This window comes from Carassius gibelio, chromosome A21 (genome assembly GCF_023724105.1).
Source record: "Carassius gibelio isolate Cgi1373 ecotype wild population from Czech Republic chromosome A21, carGib1.2-hapl.c, whole genome shotgun sequence".
Classification (NCBI taxonomy): domain Eukaryota; kingdom Metazoa; phylum Chordata; class Actinopteri; order Cypriniformes; family Cyprinidae; genus Carassius; species Carassius gibelio.
Genome location: NC_068391.1, coordinates 22,245,129 through 22,264,396, shown reverse-complemented (window position 1 = coordinate 22,264,396; position 19,268 = coordinate 22,245,129). Strand labels below are relative to the sequence as shown.

The 19,268-nt window shown below is 41.9% G+C and overlaps 1 protein-coding gene across 1 annotated transcript; it reads left to right on the top strand.

Moving 5' to 3' along the window:
• Positions 1–6,522: 6,522 nt before the first annotated feature.
• LOC127941385 (proline-rich protein 7-like) lies at positions 6,523–17,393 on the top strand. Its single transcript, XM_052536388.1, has 2 exons — positions 6,523–7,237; positions 14,116–17,393. The coding sequence occupies exons 1-2, from the start codon at positions 6,937–6,939 to the stop codon at positions 14,583–14,585; spliced, it is 771 nt and encodes a 256-aa protein (XP_052392348.1). The 5' UTR covers positions 6,523–6,936; the 3' UTR covers positions 14,586–17,393.
• Positions 17,394–19,268: the final 1,875 nt, after the last annotated feature.

Genomic DNA, 19,268 nt, shown 5'->3' with positions numbered 1-19,268 from the left:
CTTGGCTTCGAAGCGAAAAGCTGGTATGCATTGCACCTGCTGCCTTCTTATACTCATGCAGTGATCAGCGGCAGCTGGATGCAATAATTGAATGCCAATGTGCATTGGCTCATTTAGTTTACACTCAAAGTAGATTGGTCTATCGAAGTGATATCCCATATTCGTCGGTGATGAATTAATTAATCAAAATTATATCGCAACAGCGATAAATGGGGATTAGGCAGAAGCTGCTATTGTCATGTGTACCTTTCAGTGAATTGGTGGCTCCAGGCAAAATATAAGAATGGGGCCCTATGGATTTCCATACATTTTCTTAGATCAACCTTGAGGTTTCTTTTTTTATTTAATGCTTGCTGCTGCACAATGGTGCCCAATAGTTGTGTCCAATGTTTCTAAACTTTTCATCTACACATTAAATGTAGTTTCATAACAAGGTTCGGGAGAAGCACGTCAGATACTTAACCTAATTAGCACAGGTGGAACCACTCAAGATAATCAACCTTAGGGTATAAATACAGCTGAATCAGCCTACCTGTCTCTATTGACGGTTTATCAGCATGCCGGTTCGCTTCGTCTGTCACCTTACCACGGACCCATTTTTCGTACCAACGAAGAGAGCTTCACCGGGGATTTATAAGACCTGCTGCTTTTGCCGGACCCGCGATCTTTCCTACCCAGTCAAACACGACCATTGAGCAGCATTAAGCGTCATCGCGACAGCTGCTCTCCTCGTCAAGCCACAAGTCGTGGCCAATAGACCGTGCAAGCTCCGAGCTCGCTCGCTCGACACAATGATCATGCCGCCCGAGACCGAGCTCTCCTCGAGCTGGAATCCAACCAGCCTGGGCCGCACCTAAGTTCTCACGGCAACAAGGCTCTCACTTCCCGTCGCGACTCAGCCTTTCACACCGGCGTTCCGGCCGAGTTGCAGTTTGACCGCGCGATGTTAACCAACACATTTTCAGGCGAAAACTCTAAAAGCTGGTTCATTGGATTTTACGGCAGTTGGCATCCAAAATGTTGCATCTAAAAGTAGGTTCGCGGCTAAAGTTTGTTAAATGACGTCATGACGCAGTTCCATCTTCTACTAGTGTTTTGTGGTGGTTTTGGCAAACCAGCGTAAAGATGCATTACCGCCACCTGCTGATCTGGAGTGTGGAGTGCGCATAGATTTGGACTACAGATACAAACGTAGATCCGTCAGATGATAATGCCACATTTAACCACGAACAAAGGCATTATTTCCAGTCTCCATCCACACTGAAATGTCCAAGACATTACATTTGCCTTACCGAGCAATAATGTTCTATGATAAGTTAAAAAAAAAAAAAAAAAAAAAAAAAATCTCCATGCAATTTTTCTGGCAGGACCAAATTATTTAGGGACTTATTTAGTGATCACTCAAAATTCATGTAAAACGCATCTGCCCTCGTGTTTTGACACAGGACAGCAAGTGGGAGTAAAATTAATGTTGCCTTTTCAGGACCGTAATATGAAAAACAGGCAAGTAAATATCTTTAGAAACCACTTAGAAGCGAATAGCACATAACTGCTATTAACCCATTCGCTTGCAAGCATCGCCGACGGCCCCAGTTTATTATTGTTTCACTTCCACAACACGTTAAACTTCACTCTGACTTGATATAGATAAACCGTGCATCAATTGAAAGTCTAAAGACTCTGGCTTCGATATTTGACCAATATTTCGATAAAACATATTTTCAGTGACAGTTATTTAGTAAATTCTATCAGGAATACGATTCCTATTCCTGAACGGTAAAACGTTGAAGTGTCAGCTCATGGACAAACGTCGATAATGTATCTAGTCAGAAAGAATCATGAGCAGAAACATTTTTATTTTGGGTATGTAATTTCTGTCTCCATGCAAATGGGGGGTGACTGGTACGTTACTGCTATAATCATGTCCTGGGTACAATGTCTTGCAAGACTAAACATGCTTCATCGTTTCCAAAACCCTTTTTTTCCACAGTCCATACAACAACGTGAAAACAGCCTTCCAAACGTATCCGCCCGGGAGACCGGAGGCCAAATGAGAGGAAAATATGCTTTTCCAACAGTAACATAATAATGTGGACAATGCTTGAGGAATTGTCAAATCAGGCAACCAATTGCTAAGCTGGTAACACAGTAGGCTACCCATTCATTTTTTGCTTGCCCCATCAAATGTTACTAACCCTCTTTACTCTTCCCGCAGCCAATATCTACAGCAGCCAAAAGCAAGTAGCCTTTCCTGTACCTCCTCACTGCCGCAGCTCCCGCAGCAGATCTCCCCACTGCCGCAGCAGTGCCTGCTCCCGCAGGAACCTTTTTTTTTGTATCTCCCCGCTGCCGCAACAGTGTCCACTCCTGCATGAGCCTTGTCTGCATCTCCCGCATTTGGTCTTGCAGCGAGAACTGTTCTAGTAGAGCTCTTACATTTTCTCTTTTGTCCAGTGAGCATTGGGTCTCTCAGTGGACACAGTGTGAGAAATCTCCCGGTCAAGCTTTCATTTCCCTCTTTCCCATTTTCTCTTTCTGTCCAGCGAGCATTTGGTCTCACAGCGGACGCAGTGAGACCTTTCCCGGTAGAGCACTTACCTTTTCTCTTCCGTCCAGTGAGTATTGGGACTCACAGCGGACGCAGTGTGAGAAAATCTCCCGGTCAAGCTCTCATTATCTCTTTTTCCTGTTTTCTCTTTCTGTCCAGCGAGCATTTGGTCTCACAGCGGACGCAGCGAGAACTTTCCCGGTAGAGCACTTACGTTTTCTCTTTCGTCCAGCGAGCATTGGGTCTCACAACGGACGCAGTGTGAGAAAATCTCCCGGTCAAGCTCTCATTTTCCTCTTTCCTGTTTTCTCTTTCTGTCCAGCGAGCATTTGGTCTCACAGCGGACGCAGTGAGAACTTTCCCGGTAGAACACTTACGTTTTCTCTTCCGTCCAGTGAGTATTGGGTCTCACAGCGGACGCAGTGTGAGAAAATCTCCCGGTCAAGCTCTCATTTTCCCTCTTTCCTGTTTTCTCTTTCTGTCCAGCGAGCATTTGGTCTCACAGCGGACGCACCGAGAACTTTCCCGGTAGAGCACTTACGTTTTCTCTTTCGTCCAGTGAGTATTGGGTCTCACAGCGGACGCAGTGTGAGAAAATCTCCCGGTCAAGCTCTCATTTTCCCTCTTTCCTGTTTTCTCTTTCTGTCCAGCGAGCATTTGGTCTCACAGCGGACGCAGCGAGAACTTTCCCGGTAGAGCACTTACGTTTTCTCTTTCGTCCAGCGAGCATTGGGTCTCACAACGGACGCAGTGTGAGAAAATCTCCCGGTCAAGCTCTCATTTTCCTCTTTCCTGTTTTCTCTTTCTGTCCAGCGAGCATTTGGTCTCACAGCGGACGCAGTGAGAACTTTCCCGGTAGAGCACTTACGTTTTCTCTTTCGTCCAGCGAGCATTGGGTCTCACAGCGGACGCAGTGTGAGAAAATCTCCCGGTCAAGCTCTCATTTCCCTCTTTCCTGTTTTCTCTTTCTGTCCAGCGAGCATTTGGTCTCACAGCGGACGCAGTGAGAACTTTCCCGGTAGAGCACTTACGTTTTCTCTTCCGTCCAGTGAGTATTGGGTCTCACAGCGGACGCAGTGTGAGAAAATCTCCCGGTCAAGCTCTCATTTTCCCTCTTTCCTGTTTTCTCTTTCTGTCCAGCGAGCATTTGGTCTCACAGCGGACGCAGTGAGAACTTTCCCGGTAGAGCACTTACGTTTTCTCTTTCGTCCAGCGAGCATTGGGTCTCACAACGGATGCAGTGTGAGAAAATCTCCCGGTCAAGCTCTCATTTTCCTCTTTCCTGTTTTCTCTTTCTGTCCAGCGAGCATTTGGTCTCACAGCGGACGCAGTGAGAACTTTCCCGGTAGAGCACTTACGTTTTCTCTTTCGTCCAGCGAGCATTGGGTCTCACAGCGGACGCAGTGTGAGAAAATCTCCCGGTCAAGCTCTCATTTCCCTCTTTCCTGTTTTCTCTTTCTGTCCAGCGAGCATTTGGTCTCACAGCGGACGCAGTGAGAACTTTCCCGGTAGAGCACTTACGTTTTCTCTTCGTCCAGCGAGCATTGGGTCTCACAACGGACGCAGTGTGAGAAAATCTCCCGGTCAAGCTTTCATTTTCTCTCTTTCCTGTTTTCTCTTTCGGTCCAGCGAGCAATGGTCTCACAGCGGAGAAAGGCACAAACTCGCCTGATCAGTCGCTCCAAATTACAATTGCTCCCCGTTGCAGGCCAGCAGGGCCCGTCAGTCCAGGTACAGTGAGCCGCCATCACAGGCCCACTGGACAAACATTCAGACCCTTTCTCGAGATGCCAGCCCGCCAAACGTGGCACTCATTTGGGGGGGTCTTTAGTTCGGCCGGCTGTCCTCCTGCTCTTTAGCTTTTTGGGGGGTACTCTAGGTTCGGGCCATTCCCGAGCTCGGAGCCCCTTCCCCGGACAGCACGCCAAATACGCATTATAATATTCAGTTAATTATATGTAAGTGTGAACTCGTGAAATGTAGTTTCATAACAAGGTTCGGGAGAAGCACGTCAGATACTTAACCTAATTAGCACAGGTGGAACCACTCAAGATAATCAACCTTAGGGTATAAATACAGCTGAATCAGCCTACCTGTCTCTATTGACGGTTTATCAGCATCCCCCCTCCACCCCTTCTCCTCCACTAGAGTTCACTTTACACTTTCATATACGGGGGGGTACTCTAGGTTCGGGCCATTCCCGAGCTCGGAGCCCCTTCCCCGGACAGCACGCCAAATACGCATTATAATATTCAGTTAATTATATGTAAGTGTGAACTCGTGAAATGGCTTTAAATACCAAGAGCATGCTCACAGATGAGAACAAAACAGCATTGGATGAAGTGGATTAGAGCCCTGCACGGGTCTCAAATATAGGCCCTAGCCCATATTTTTCCCCTTTCTCCACCCAAAATAGCGTATACTTCAGTTTCAGCTATTAAAATAGTTCAGTTTCGTATGTAATGAAAAAGTTATTATATTTTGTTTAGTTTTTTTTATAAAGTAAAATGTAAAAAAAAAATGTTTGGAGCATTTTTTGTTCATTTAATGGAAGTTTTTTGTTGAAGCTATTAAACGACTTAAATTATATATTATTATAATGCTTCAGTAAGTGTGCATTTAATTTATTTTATATAGTTTCACAGTTTGAATTTAATTATTGAAATAAATTAACTTTTCCACAACATTCTAGTTTATTGAGATGCACTTGTAATATGCAGTCATTTTTGCTCATAAAGGTAATAAATCATTCTAAACTGTAAAGGGGCTAGTTTTATTTGTGTGCACTCACAATATCATATAAAATAAAGAAAACAAATGCTTTCTGCAGTCTGGGTTTTGAACAAGAGTGCTTCACAATGATTAAATGGTTAGTTCACCCAATAATCAAAATTATGTAATAAATAATTCACCCTCATGTCGTTCCAAACCAGTGAGACCTCCGTTTATCTTCGGAACACAGTTTAAAAGCCATGTTGCAAGTTAACCACCACTTTCGACTAATGGGTACATAAATCACTCAAGATAAGTATATCATTTTTAAAATGTCTCAAAAATGGTCTTAAAGACCAGTTTTTTTACGTTTTTCGTATTAACCTTTTTTTTTTTTTACGCAACTTGGTGATGACGTCACGTTGGGGAGAAGTGGAGGAAAGTTAGCCTCAGCCTAGTATGATGCCGTGTTCCAGGCAACCCGTAACCCGTGTTTTTCCAACCTTAAACCCGTGAAAGTGCACTGGAACGGTAGTCAAACCCGTGACTTCCCACCCGTGAACTCGTACTAGATTGATGTACTCCGAGTTCCCAGTTCTGACGTCACACAGCACGTGAAACAACGATGGCAGCCCCTACGAATAATACTGCCTATGGATGCAGTGTTTATGCAAGTGGTACACGTTGAAAAAACGATTTTAGGTCAATGTAACGTTGCAATAAAATAAATAATCTAGCTACAATTCCTTTCCCTCAGAAAGTTTGGCGTAACTTGCCTGGAACGGTACAAAGTCATTAGTCATGTTATGAAATAGCGATTACGAGCTCAAAAACCTCCCTAGAACGCAGCATCAGAACTATAGCGACTGACGGATGAGGAAGAGGTGGCAAGAGCCAACATGTATGATGGCCCACAGCCCTGTAATTTCGAACCAGCCAGACCTGAGAGGGAAAATGAAGAATTGCCAAGAACTGATGAAAGTGTGTTAGCACGATATTCTGCATCTATTTGAAAGAACAGATGTGCAAAATTGTTACTTACCCCACTAAAGTCATTATGAGAGTTATGCTGAGGTTAATTAGGAAATGGGTCATTGTGCGTGAAATATTAAAGGTCTGTGTTTTGAAAAAATTACAAGTACATAACTTATGATGGTTGCCCCTTTCTATGTTCTCTCCCTTTGTTGAGCAGCATGAATGCTGATGTCCTCAGGAGTTCTGAAGAGCCCTGATCTGCTCAGTGGAGGATCACAACACAGGAGGAGACCCAGACACTGTGATACTTTAGCATTGCTTCGTTGTAACCTGCTGTCAGAAAAAGAGCATCTGCAGATACTCATTTCTTATTGTAAAAGAGGCTCTGGCAGACCTTCAGAATGTACCTCTTCATTTTCACGTTTGCGATATATGGGACATTTTCATGGAACATGCTTCAAGTGAAATCTGACCTCCATTTAGTGGGAAACCTTTCAGTTGATTAACTTCGAGAAAATCAGCTCAGCAAATGCTTGGATAGACTCTTAGTGGTTTTAAACTATATGATTTGTAGAAATATGGTAATTGTAGAAATATGAGACTTGGTCAGTGAACTCCATGACATAATCATCAGGTCCACACAAGACTTTAAATCTTCCCACTTGATCCTGGAGGGCCCAAACCTTATCAAAGTCATAATCATGATAATGTCACAGGGTACCTATAAGTTTTTGGCATGCTTTGCTGGTTTCTGGCTGATCTGGGCTCTCTTTGTCATGCTTTGCTGCTTTTGCAGCTTTGCCCAGCGCAAGTTGAAGCACCAGCATCAAGAGAGGCTGAGGGAACAGTGCCTTCGAGCACTGGAGATGGAGCCTCTGGAGTGCACTGGAATTGGTTATCTTCCCAGGGAGCCTCCTCAGTTCTGCCCACCAATTCAAATGATGTCTCCACAGCTGCCTGTAACACACACTCTCCCTCAAGCAAACTGGACTGTCCCAGAAGGTAGGATGTTTAAACACAAAATGTTTGTGTGTAATTAGAGATGTAGGGACTATTATAATTAAGAAGTTTATACATTTGTACAACCACATATTCAGAAGATATGGCTCAAAAGAACAATTTTAATGAACCATGCCCTAAAATTTTCATGAAATCAATATTTGAGGTTAATGGTTTTTAGACCTATTAAGTCTATTAGCAAAATAAACTTGTAGCAGAATATTGGTAAACTCAAAAAGGACTAGACCTTTGTTATGACAACTTAGTTTAGTTGTAAATACCGTTTCACTGGGACTTTTCCAGTTTTCATATGTAGTTCTTAGTGTAATGTCTCTTAATTATAAATCTGTGAAAATAAATTTGTTATTACATTTGCATGGCATGGTTGGAATAAACAAAAGCATTGACTCGAGTGGCCACAATCAGCTTCAGTGGCCATATCAAAGTCACTCTTTGTGCAGATGTGTGCAGTGTAAATTGTCTAAGCATTAATGGTAGGGAAAGCCCCTTATACTGGAGAGCGGCCATGTATGAAGAGTTTAAAAAAAATAATTAACGAGTTCATACTTACATATAATAAGCTGAAGTATTATAGTGCATATTTGGCGTGCTGTCCGGGGAAGGGGCTCCGAGCTCGGGAATGGCCCGAACCTAGAGTACCCCCCAAAAAGTAATAGCGGAAAGGAGGGACTGATATTTTTAAAAAGCAGGTTGGAAGGGCCTATGTACTCCAGTGATTGCAACTTTACCTATTGGAGAAATAGGCACCACCGGCTGCTTGTGTCAGACTATGTGATTTAGGGCGCCCGGTCGGGGGGGCTCAAGCCGTTGCACAACCAGAGCACCTCACTGCATTGGAACGGATGAGCCCCACCGGCCAATAGCGGAGGAGCGACATAATTGGATTGCCCGACCAGGAGGGCCCGAGTTGTCTCGACCGGAATGAGCCCCTGCTAGTCAGTGGGCAACCAGGGCAGATACCTGACCGAGAGGACCCATGAAGCCTCCGACTGGAGATTAAGACTCATTACGACGGACGTGTAAGTCCTCTCGGTTGAGCAGATAAACAGGCTTTGGACCGCCGACAAAGAGGGCTCTTGCAACACCCGACGGAAGATCAATACTCACGGCATCAGATGGATAAGACCTGTTTGTGGGCAGCAAGAAAAGAAAACCCAACCGGGAGCACTCTGACACGAGCACAATACTCAACGGCATCAGACGGGTAAGCCTCGCCGGCCGGGGAGCGAGAAGAGGAAAACCCGCAGCAGCCGGCCGGGGAGCGGGAAGAGGAAAACCCGCAGCATCCGACGGGAGATCAGGACTCAGAACATCGAACGGGTAAGCCTCACCAGGCGGGGGGAAAAGATTTGGACAGAGTTTGGCGGGAGGTGGAGACTCTTGTCGTACAGCGAGTAATGTCACCCGTCATACAGGAATGAAAAGTTAGGTGGCCGTGAGACACTCGCCGACGTCCAATGGGAGCTCAATACTCAAGGCATCGAACGGGTAAGCTGTTAATCTTGAGTACCTATAGAGTAGTACTGCCTCCTTCGTAACTCCAAAAAGTCTTTAGTTTTGTTATATTCATAAGAGAAAGATAGTCTGTACCAATTTTTCCCGGAAAAACACGACCGACTGGAGGCGTGACGTGTGGGCGGAGCTAAAGAATCACAAGCGCCAGTAGGCTTTTGCGTTGAGAGCGTTTGGAAACTGTGTCATTACCTTGAGGAAAAAAACATCATCCAAAACAAACCATGGCTAACAGTCAGATTCAGCCGTTTATTTATGATCCAGAATCAGATCCCGAGGCTGAAACTGAACGAGAGCAGCAGCAGCAACGACTCGCTCCGAGCGGGGCTCAAACCCGGGTCTCCGGCATGGGAGGCTGATGCACTAACAAGGAGGCAGAGATATTTTAAGCAGTTTTACTCACCGCTTGCGGTTCCAACGCACGATTGTGACCCTTTTTCGTTGGGATTGCACCATCCTTAAGAAATAAACGATACGCAAATCCGTCGTCAAACTGGGCCTTGTTTGTAAAACAAGCATCTTCGAAATGCAGGGAACAAACACAAACACTTGCACAACTCCGTTGATGCTCTGTAAAAATAAACTCCGTCCACTGGTCCCTTAATGCTGTTTTTTCTTTAGTAATCTGTGCAGGGTTGTCTTGCCCTGGCAACCAAAAACACACTCCTTTTGTGACATTTCGCGACGCTCTCGCTCTGATCAGTGATTGTCTGTGCTCAGCCTCTCAGTGCTCTGTCATACGGGAGCACACGCTCTTCCGGCAGACGTGCCCTTAGGACCCATATGAGGAAATTCCGCTCCATCTAACGTCACACAGAGCCATACTCGAAAAAAACTTTCCGAAACTTGTGACAAACCGGAAGGAGTATTTTTGGAACAGAAAAACTCAGTATGCATGAAATAGCATTTCACCCCCCCTTTAAATATTAAATTATTATATTTAAAACAGCTAGTTCATGTAATTGGCTACTACTGTCATCTCGCTTGTCTTGTGAAAAATTTGCCGCATCTGCACACGGAAGTTATCGATCTAAATGATCTGGAAATCGGTCAATGGTGAAACAATAGAGGATTACATTTAAAGTTCAACAATTAAACCCTAATATGGACGTAAATTAACATGTTAAATATAGTATTCAAAACAGGTAAATATATTTGGAGTAAGGTTTAGTTGAAACTGATGCATTGGTCATACGCTCTCCGGACCATGCGCCTCATGATGAGACCGACACAACGCCACAGAAACAAAAGAATGAGATACATTCTAACATAACTGTGGCATTAAACTTAGTTAGTGAGGCTTGTTTAAAATATTGAGCATTCCAGATTACCTGTTAAATTGCAATGAAATACCTTGTATCTGCAGACGATGTATGTTTGTGGATTGAGACTTCTTCACCGCCTACAGGCTCAAATGAAATGGAATAATGGAGCAGTTTGGTAGCTGAATTATAGTAGGCCGCCTAATAATGATAATAAAACGCCCGGAGAGCAGTTGGGGGTTCGGTGCCTTGCTCAAGGACACCTCAGTCATGGTATTGCCAGCCCGAGATTCGAACCCACGACCCTAGGGTTAGGGGTAAAACGCTCTAACCACTAGGCCCATTTTCCCCCTCCTTGGCTGTGGGAAGAGTAGACGGGTTAGTAACAATTGATGGGGCAACCTAAAAATGAATGCGTAGCCTACTGTGTTGCCAGCTTAGCGATTGGTTGCCTAATTTGACAATTCATTAAGCCTTTGTCCACATTAGTATGTTCCAGTTGGAAAAGCATCATTCCTCTTGTTTTGGCCTTCCTGGCTTTTTAAACAGCCTCCAAAACGGATAAATTTGGAACATTGGTTTCACATGGTAGTATAGACTGTGGAAACAGAGGCTTCTGAAAACAATGAATATAATTTAGTCTTGTAAAACATACCAATAGACATGATTATGGCAATAACATTAATTGCAGTTATGTGTTATTCACTTCCAAGCAGTTTCTAAAGATATTTAATTGCATGCTTTTCATATTATAGTCTTAGAAAGACAACAGAATTTTACCCACATTTGCTGTCCTGCAGCAAAACAAGGGTAATGGTGTATTAGATAAATTCTAAGCGATCACGCCATTAAATGGTGAAATATGTCCCTAAATAATTGGTCCTGCCAGAATAATTGCATGAAACTTATGTCTGTGTGAGGTTTAAACATGCACGGTAAGGCAGATAATATCTTTGGAAATTTCAGTGTGGATGACGACTCTGGAAAAAATGCCTTCGCTTCGTGGTAAAAAATGGCATCGTCATTTTTGACGGCACACGACATTTGGACACGATTGTCACATTTCTCCCTCTAGGCAGTTGTGCAGAACTTTCAAACTGGTCGTGCAGCAACTGTTAATTAATAATTTTAATGAATGTAATGTATGAATACATCGTCACAAATCAGATGACCCCCAAAATAAAACAGTAGGTTTTATGGGGCTAATCAAGTAAATAATGGTTTAATAATTATTTCTCCCATAATTATTATAAACCACCATTTTACATAAATTGTGTTTGAAGAATAATGTTAAAGTTAACAAAATATTGGTAATTCTGACCTTGCACCAATAGATCTGATTAGAATACATCACGTCCGGTTGGGCGTTCGCATACGGTTTAGTCGCAGAAGATAAAATATTTGAGCGCATCCGAGGCTCAAATTGGATCTGAAATTTCCGTATACGTATGTGATCGGAACTCCACGCAGCTCCCGCACTACTTTCTAGCCGCAAATCTGTATTTAGCGTCTTCACCTGAAAATCTATTGATTACGACGCACAGTTTGCGCCGTTAGAGGAGGCGGCCTTAAACTGCGCCTCGGCCGGAAAAGCCTGACAAACCATCAATGGAGACAGGTAGGCTGATTCAGCTGTATTTATACCCTAAGGTTGATTATCTTAAGTGGCTCCACCTGTGCTAATTAGGGTAAGTATCTGACGTGCTCCTCCCGAACCTTGTTATGAAACTGCATTAAAAAAAACTTTGTTAAAATATACCATTAGGTGTATTTTAAATTCGCAATTTCAATTTGCACAATTTGAAGGGTAATGGAAACACACCTTATATATGTCTCTTCTTAATCAGACATACAGTAACCTGATTAAAATTCCTACAGACTTCCACTTTAATGATAATGCTATAAGCTAAATCTTTAAGCATTCACATACTGTCTTTACATGCTTCAAACTTAAAGGCTTTTTAAACTCGTCAAAACGAACTTGACAAACTTTCCAGTTCAGTTTAAATTTATCATATTTCATATAGCTATCAGCATAATCCAATAACAAAGCACAGGATGCTTCCACTTTATTACCTTTATTAATTAAGCATGTTGTTTTTTAAGCAACAATGATCATCATCTTGAGATGTACTGTACCACTCAAAACACCTCAAACACTGAGGGCAGTCCAAGCTGCATTCTTTCATGTATAACACGGTAACAGTGAGTCTTGTGTGATTGTTGTGTAGGCAGAAGAGTACAGCACTGAACTAGCAGCATTTAGAGCCAGTCTAATCATATGCTTTGGCAGATGGCAAGCATGATTTCACCAAGTACAACATGTTCCTGGATCAACATCCTGGAACAACATTCCAATCAACCAGTCAGAATTGAGATATAACTTTTCAGAAAATATCTGTTTTAGGCTTACAACCAGAGTTAGGTGCTTAGACTCTTGTTAATCAGCTATCATTTCCCACTGATTTTGGGAATAATTTATGGGTAGGGTTAGGTTTAGGGGTAGTAGGGATTGGGTTAAGTTTATATTTTTGGCCTGGCCATATCTACTCCTGACCCTACAAGTGGTTTGAAGAATGTATGGATGGCCATATCAAGGAATCAAAATACGATTAAGAATAAAAAGGCTAGAATGCACTGCAGAACTGAAAAAAAATCTGAACATATTCAAGAACACTACGCATCAAACTCTAAGCTGACTTAGCTTATAGGCTCTTCTTATTTATCATGAGCATTACAGGATTGCAGCAAATGGTTTGCAGGAAGGATTGCAGCAAATGGCTACAAAAATAAATAAATACATAAATACACCTGGGCATCATACACTAAAGAACTGAGGATCACACACTACCAGACTTTCAAGTCGTTCTGAACACAACTCTTATAGAAATGTGCCTTGCTGCTTGGAGACACGTGACAAATGAAAACAATGTGTTCTAAAATTGACTCATTGTTCTAAAATTGACTCATAATATCAAACATGTTTGATAATATCAAACATGTTTGATATTATATTACAGTGTTTGATTTCTGACTACAAGGAATCATAGTCTAAAGCTAAAAAATCAGAGTCTGTGCCCATAATACACATAATTTTGTGTGAATTCTGTCAACTATGATTGACCAAAATCTGCAGATTGACTTTGACTTTTGGTACATAGCATTGATGCGTCCAAACTCTAACACTTGACAAAAATGTATTCCACCTTTATAGGCTTTTTTGACAACCCCAGCACACCCTTTCTCAACACCCTAGAAACCACCTAAAATTACCTATCAACAGCATAGCAATGTGCTATCTTCCCAGAACACCCTATCATCTTATTGGGGGACATTGCCTAGTCACAGCCAAACACATTCTTTTCTCTGACCTCAATATGCTGGTTTATGACTTCCTCTATAGGAGAAAATCTATTCTAGCTTTCATCTAGGAGTGAGAAGTCACCTTGGGGAAAATGATAAAAGCTTCAGTTCTTCAACCCTCACCTAATAAAAATGTACAGGGTTCTCATTTATGTTGTTTAATGTCCTCTGATTACATGCAGTAATACATGTTAAATACATGTTTTTTTTTTGTTTTTTTTTTTTTGTTTTTTTTATTATTATTATTATCTGATGGGGTGGCAGTGGCTCAGTGGTTCATGTAGGTTGTCTACAAACCGGAAGGTTGGTGGTTCAATCCCCGGCTCCACCTGACCAAGTGTCAAGGTGTCCTTGAGCAAGACACCTAAGCTGCTCCCAACGAGCTTGATGGCGCCTTGCATGGCTGACATTGCCATCAATGTATGAATGAATGGGTGAATGTGAGGCAATTTGTAAAGTGCTTTGGATGGCCATGTGGTCTGTTGAAAGCGCTATATAAATGCAGTCCATTTACCATTTGATAAGCTGTGTGATTACATATGTTTCATGATATCTGGTCTGACTTGAAAAAAAAAAGGGCTACAATATCTTGGGCTCATGAGGCAAAAGTTTTTATAATGTAAATGAAGTGAAGGACTTTGCCACTAAAACCCTACTTGGTGCAGCTTTCAGTGTCTGTTGTACTTCCTGTTCTTTGCTGAATTGGTTGTTTTTTCTCAACAGACACAGATGTCTTTGGAAAACCTCCTTGCTACGAAGAGGCTGTATTGATGGAGGATCCACCACCCCCTTACAGTGAGGTTCTGGCTGACCCCAGAGATGGAACTAACACCAAACCTGCATCCAGGCCCTCTAGGGAGCATCAGGAGTCTGAGACCAGCAAGATGGCCCCTGTGACCATGTTTCCTGAACGTGACTACTCCTCCCTAATATGCCTACCTTCGGCCAGGCGCTGGGACTCACTGGAGCACCTCCTGTCCACCATGGACCTTAACCACAACAACCTGCCAGTTGAGCCTCAGGCCTCTGCCATCTCCACCATGCCTAGTAAAGGCCGGACTCACACAGACATTGGCTTGCGGGGACTCCACTATGATCAACACTATGGTTTGCCCACAGCCTTTCCCCTTTTGGGTCGAAGTACAGCAGTACAAGTCCGCAAAAATAGACCTACAGAACACTTTCTGAGATAAACACTCACAATGGAAAAGAACTAAAGAACTAGTTAATTATAGACCAATCTCGAATCTCCCTTTTCTGTCCAAAATACTAGAAAAGGTGGTATGCTCACAATTATATTCCTTCTTAGAGAAAAATGGTATATGTGAGGATTTCCAGTCAGGATTTAGACCGTATCATAGTACTGAGACTGCTCTCCTTAGAGTTACAAATGATCTGCTCTTATCATCTGATCGTGGGTGTATCTCTCTATTAATTTTATTGGATCTTAGTGCTGCGTTTGACACAATTGACCACAGCATTCTTTTGCATAGACTTGAACACTTTGTTGGCATCAGTGGAAGTGCATTAGCATGGTTTAAATCGTACTTTTATGACCGCCATCAGTTCGTAGCAGTGAATCAAGATGTATCATATCGATCACAAGTGCAGTATGGAGTACCTCAAGGCTCAGTAATAGGGCCGCTACTCTTCACGCTTTATATGTTACCCTTGGGAGATATCATCAGGAAACATGGTGTTAGCTTTCACTGTTATGCTGATGATACTCAGCTCTATATTTCTTCGCGGCCAGGTGAAACACACCAATTTTAAAAACTAATGGAATGCATAGTCGATATAAAAAAATGGATGACGAGTAATTTCTTACTGCTAAATTCAGAAAAAACAGAGGTGTTAATTATAGGACCTAAAAACTCTGCTTGTAATAACCTAGAACACTGTCTAAGACTTGATGGTTGCTCTGTCAATTCTTCGTCATCAGTTAGGAACCTAGGTGTGCTATTTGATCGCAATCTTTCCTTAGAAAGCCATGTTTCTAGCATTTGTAAAACTGCATTTTTCCATCTCAAAAATATATCTAAATTACGGCCTATGCTCTCAATGTCAAATGCAGAAATGTTAATCCATGCATTTATGACTTCAAGGTTAGATTATTGTAATGCTTTATTGGGTGATTGTTCTGCACGCTTAGTAAACAAACTACAGCTAGTCCAAAATACAGCAGCAAGAGTTCTTACTAGAACCAGGAATTATGACCATATTAGCCCGTTCCTGTCATCTCTGCACTGGCCCCCTATCAAACATCGTATAGATTTTAAAATATTGCTTATTACTTATAAAGCCCTGAATGGTTTAGCACCTCAGTATTTGAATGAGCTCCTTTTACATTATACTCCTCTACGTCCGCTACGTTCTCAAAACTCAGGCAATTTGATAATACCTATAATAAAAATCAACTGCGGGCGGCAGATCCTTTTCCTATTTGGCGCCTAAACTCTGGAATAACCTACCTAACATTGTTCGGGAGGCAGACACACTCTTGCAGTTTAAATTTAGATTAAAGACCCGTCTCTTTAACCTGGCTTACACATAACATACTAATATGCTTTTAATATCCAAATCCGTTAAAGGATTTTTAGGCTGCATTAATTAGGTAAACCGGAACCGGAAACACTTCACATAACACCCTATGTACTTGCTACATCATTAGAAGAACGGCATCTACGCTAATATTTGTCGGTTTCTCTCTTGTTCCGAGGTCACCGTGGCCACCAGATCTAGTCTGTATCCAGATCCGAGGGTCACTGCAGTCACCCGGATCCAGTACGTATCCAGACATGATGGTGGATCAGCACCTAGAAAGGACCTCTACTGCCCTGAAAGACAGCGGAGTCCAGGACAACTAGAGCCCCAGATACAGATCCCCTGTAAAGACCTCGTCTCAGAGGACCACCAGGACAAGACCACAGGAAACAGATGATTCTTCTGCACAATCTGACTTTGCTGCAGCCTGGAATTGAACTACTGGTTTAGTCTGGTCAGAGGAGAACTGTCCCCCCAACTGAGCCTGGTTTCCCCAAGGTTTTTTTCTCCATTCTGTCACCAATGGAGTTTCGGTTCCTTGCCGCCGTCGCCTCTGACTTGCTTAGTTGGGGTCACTTCATCTACAGCGATATCATTAACTTGATTGCAAATAAATGCACAGACACTATTTAAACTGAACAGATATGACATAACTGAATTCAATGATGAACTGCCTTTAACTATCATTTTGCATTATTGAGACACTGTTTTCCAAATTGAATATATATATACATTATTATTTTAATTTTTTTGCACAGAACAAAATATTGAATTGAGACAATCAATTAAATTTACTGCACCTAACTCTCATTTCAAAAACACTGCCCCCAAAATACTTGCACTGTAAAATGAATCTATAGGAAACGGTTGATTGTCTGGGGTGAGTACAGTTGTTTAAAATAATTGTATCTGCTTTTACCCTTTATGTTTTTATATTTTCAGTTATATCACAACAGAAGCTAAAGACAGAGATGTAAACTGTTTTCTCTCTGCCAGCAATGTTTTGCTAAGTGACCATAGAAAAACTATGTGAATCTTTTTGCACAGATGAAATGAGCAGTACCATCACTGATATGATAAGTGGATTGTGATATGCAAATTAGCATATACAAGACATATTATGTATCAGATGTTCCCCGTTTGTGATCTATCAATCAAAGGGGGTTTTGTGCATACATTTCTTTCGATCTGGTAAGATTCTTAATTTAAACTAAATTTTATTCCCATTTGACACCGAATTTAGACTCCAAATTCTCCAGAGCACATTTTCTTTCTCTGTGAACATGAACTTTGAATGGCAAACCGTGAATGAGTTTCATGCAGGGATCATGTAGCATGCAACGTGTGTGCTTGTGTACACAGGCTTTACTAATTCATAGCTGCTATATATTTTCATGCTCATATGAAAGTTTTGAGGATTTTTGGTTTGTTTTCTAAAAATATTCACAATATACAAACAGGGCCAGTGAATTCCTGATATCTGATCAATAAAACTGAGGTACAAAGTCTAAAGTTAAGACAAGTGTTTCAACAGTTCTGTGTGTTCATTTTGTTGCATGTAGAAAAACATAAAAGTAAACATGTTTGCTGAAGGATTTGAAAGTATTTTATTAACATACATAAGCACACAGCATGTCACAAAAGATATTGTGCTTGTTTCAAAAACAGCATGTGAGAAGCGGACGGAAAAGGAAGAGATAGAAAAAATTAATAAAAAATTACTTCCGGGAGTCGCTAAGCATTGCTTCAGGGGCGAAGAAGAAATGACTGTAGTAGAACAGTAGTATTAATAGTAATAGTAGTGGTAGTAGTAGTCTCCTAGTAGTTTGAGGGAGAAAGATAATAATAATCACCACTAAGGAGGTAGGAGGGTGAACGTAAATACATGGAAGTCATTTCAAAAGGGGCTAAGTTACTGTTAAAGATGCGGGTTACATCCTATTAGGTTTCATACTGAGCAACCTTATTTCTCTCACTAAAGAAACATCAAAACCCCTATCCAAATGTACACCAACCCCTGTTTTTCAATGGTGGTGAACCAATACATGTTAGTGATTGTAGTACATTTAACATGAGCACAAAATTTAAGCTATTTACAGAACAATACTATTGGTTTAGTCTTATTGCTTTCTTTACCTCTCAAGGTATCCTTTGTAAAACCAAGATGTTATGAAGCCGCTTAACACTATGACTAGAAGTATGAGGTGACCGGGGTTAGTCACGGCTGAGACAGTGGTTGGTGATAACTTAGCAGTTAAAGGGATAGTTCACCCAAAAATGAAAATTATGTCATTAATGAATTACCCTCATGTCATTCCAAACCCCTAAGACCTCGTTCATCTTCGGAACACAGTTTAAGATATTTTATATTTAGTCTGTGAGCTTTCTGTCCCTCCATTGAAAACGTATGTACGGTATACTGTCCATGTCCAGAAAGGTAATAAAAACATCATCAAAGTAGTCCAAGTGACATCAGTTCAGACAGGGTCAGTTAGAATTTTTTGAAGCATCGAAAATACATTTTGGTCCAAAAATAGCATTCAGCATCGTCTACTCTTCCGGGGTTTTTTTTGTGAGTTCAAAACGATCGAATCACTTGATGTAACCAGATCTTCTTGAACCAGTTCACCAAATCTAACTGAATCGTTTGAAATGGTTCGCTTCATCAATAAGCATTAATCCACATATGATGTAAGCTGTTAACTTTTTTAATGTGGCTGACACTCCCTCTGATTTAAAACAAACCAATATCCCGGAGTAATTCATTTACTCAAACAGTACACTTGACTGAACTGCTGTGAAGAGAGAACTGAAGATAAACACCGAGCCGAGCCAGATAACGAACGAAAGATTGACTCGTTCTCAAGTCAAGAACCGGTTGCATCGTTTTTTGGATCACCGGTAAGTGATGGGAAGTTTGGTTCTTTTCCGTGAACCAGTTCTTTCGGACAGTTCGATTCAATAAACCGGTTGAATAAAATGGTTCACCGGTTCTTTTGCGCTTGACGTAATGACGTCATTACCGATGATTGCCCTTGATTCAAGCCTGCGGTTTACCCGCGCTTATAACGTTAGCACAGAATAAGTTCAGAATCAATCACCAAAAGAACCGGTTCAGTTCAGACGCACTGTGTGTCAGTCTGCTTCACACTGAATATCACACGTGCAGTATCATCAGCTCCTCGGTTCTCGAATCGGACGAATCCGACAGAAACGGTTCTTGACTCAAGAACGAGTCAATCTTTTGTTCGTTATCTGGCTCAGCTTGGCGTTCATCTTCAGTTCTCTCTTCACAGCAGTTCAGTCAGTTTACTGTTTGAGTAAATGAATTA

Bases quoted from the DNA above. Each gene is read 5' to 3' on its own strand.
- LOC127941385 (XM_052536388.1), top strand. From the start codon at position 6,937: ATGATAATGTCACAGGGTACCTATAAGTTTTTGGCATGCTTTGCTGGT. The intron at 7,238-14,115 runs GTAGGATGTTTA...TTTTCTCAACAG, and splicing joins AAACTGGACTGTCCCAGAAG to ACACAGATGTCTTTGGAAAA.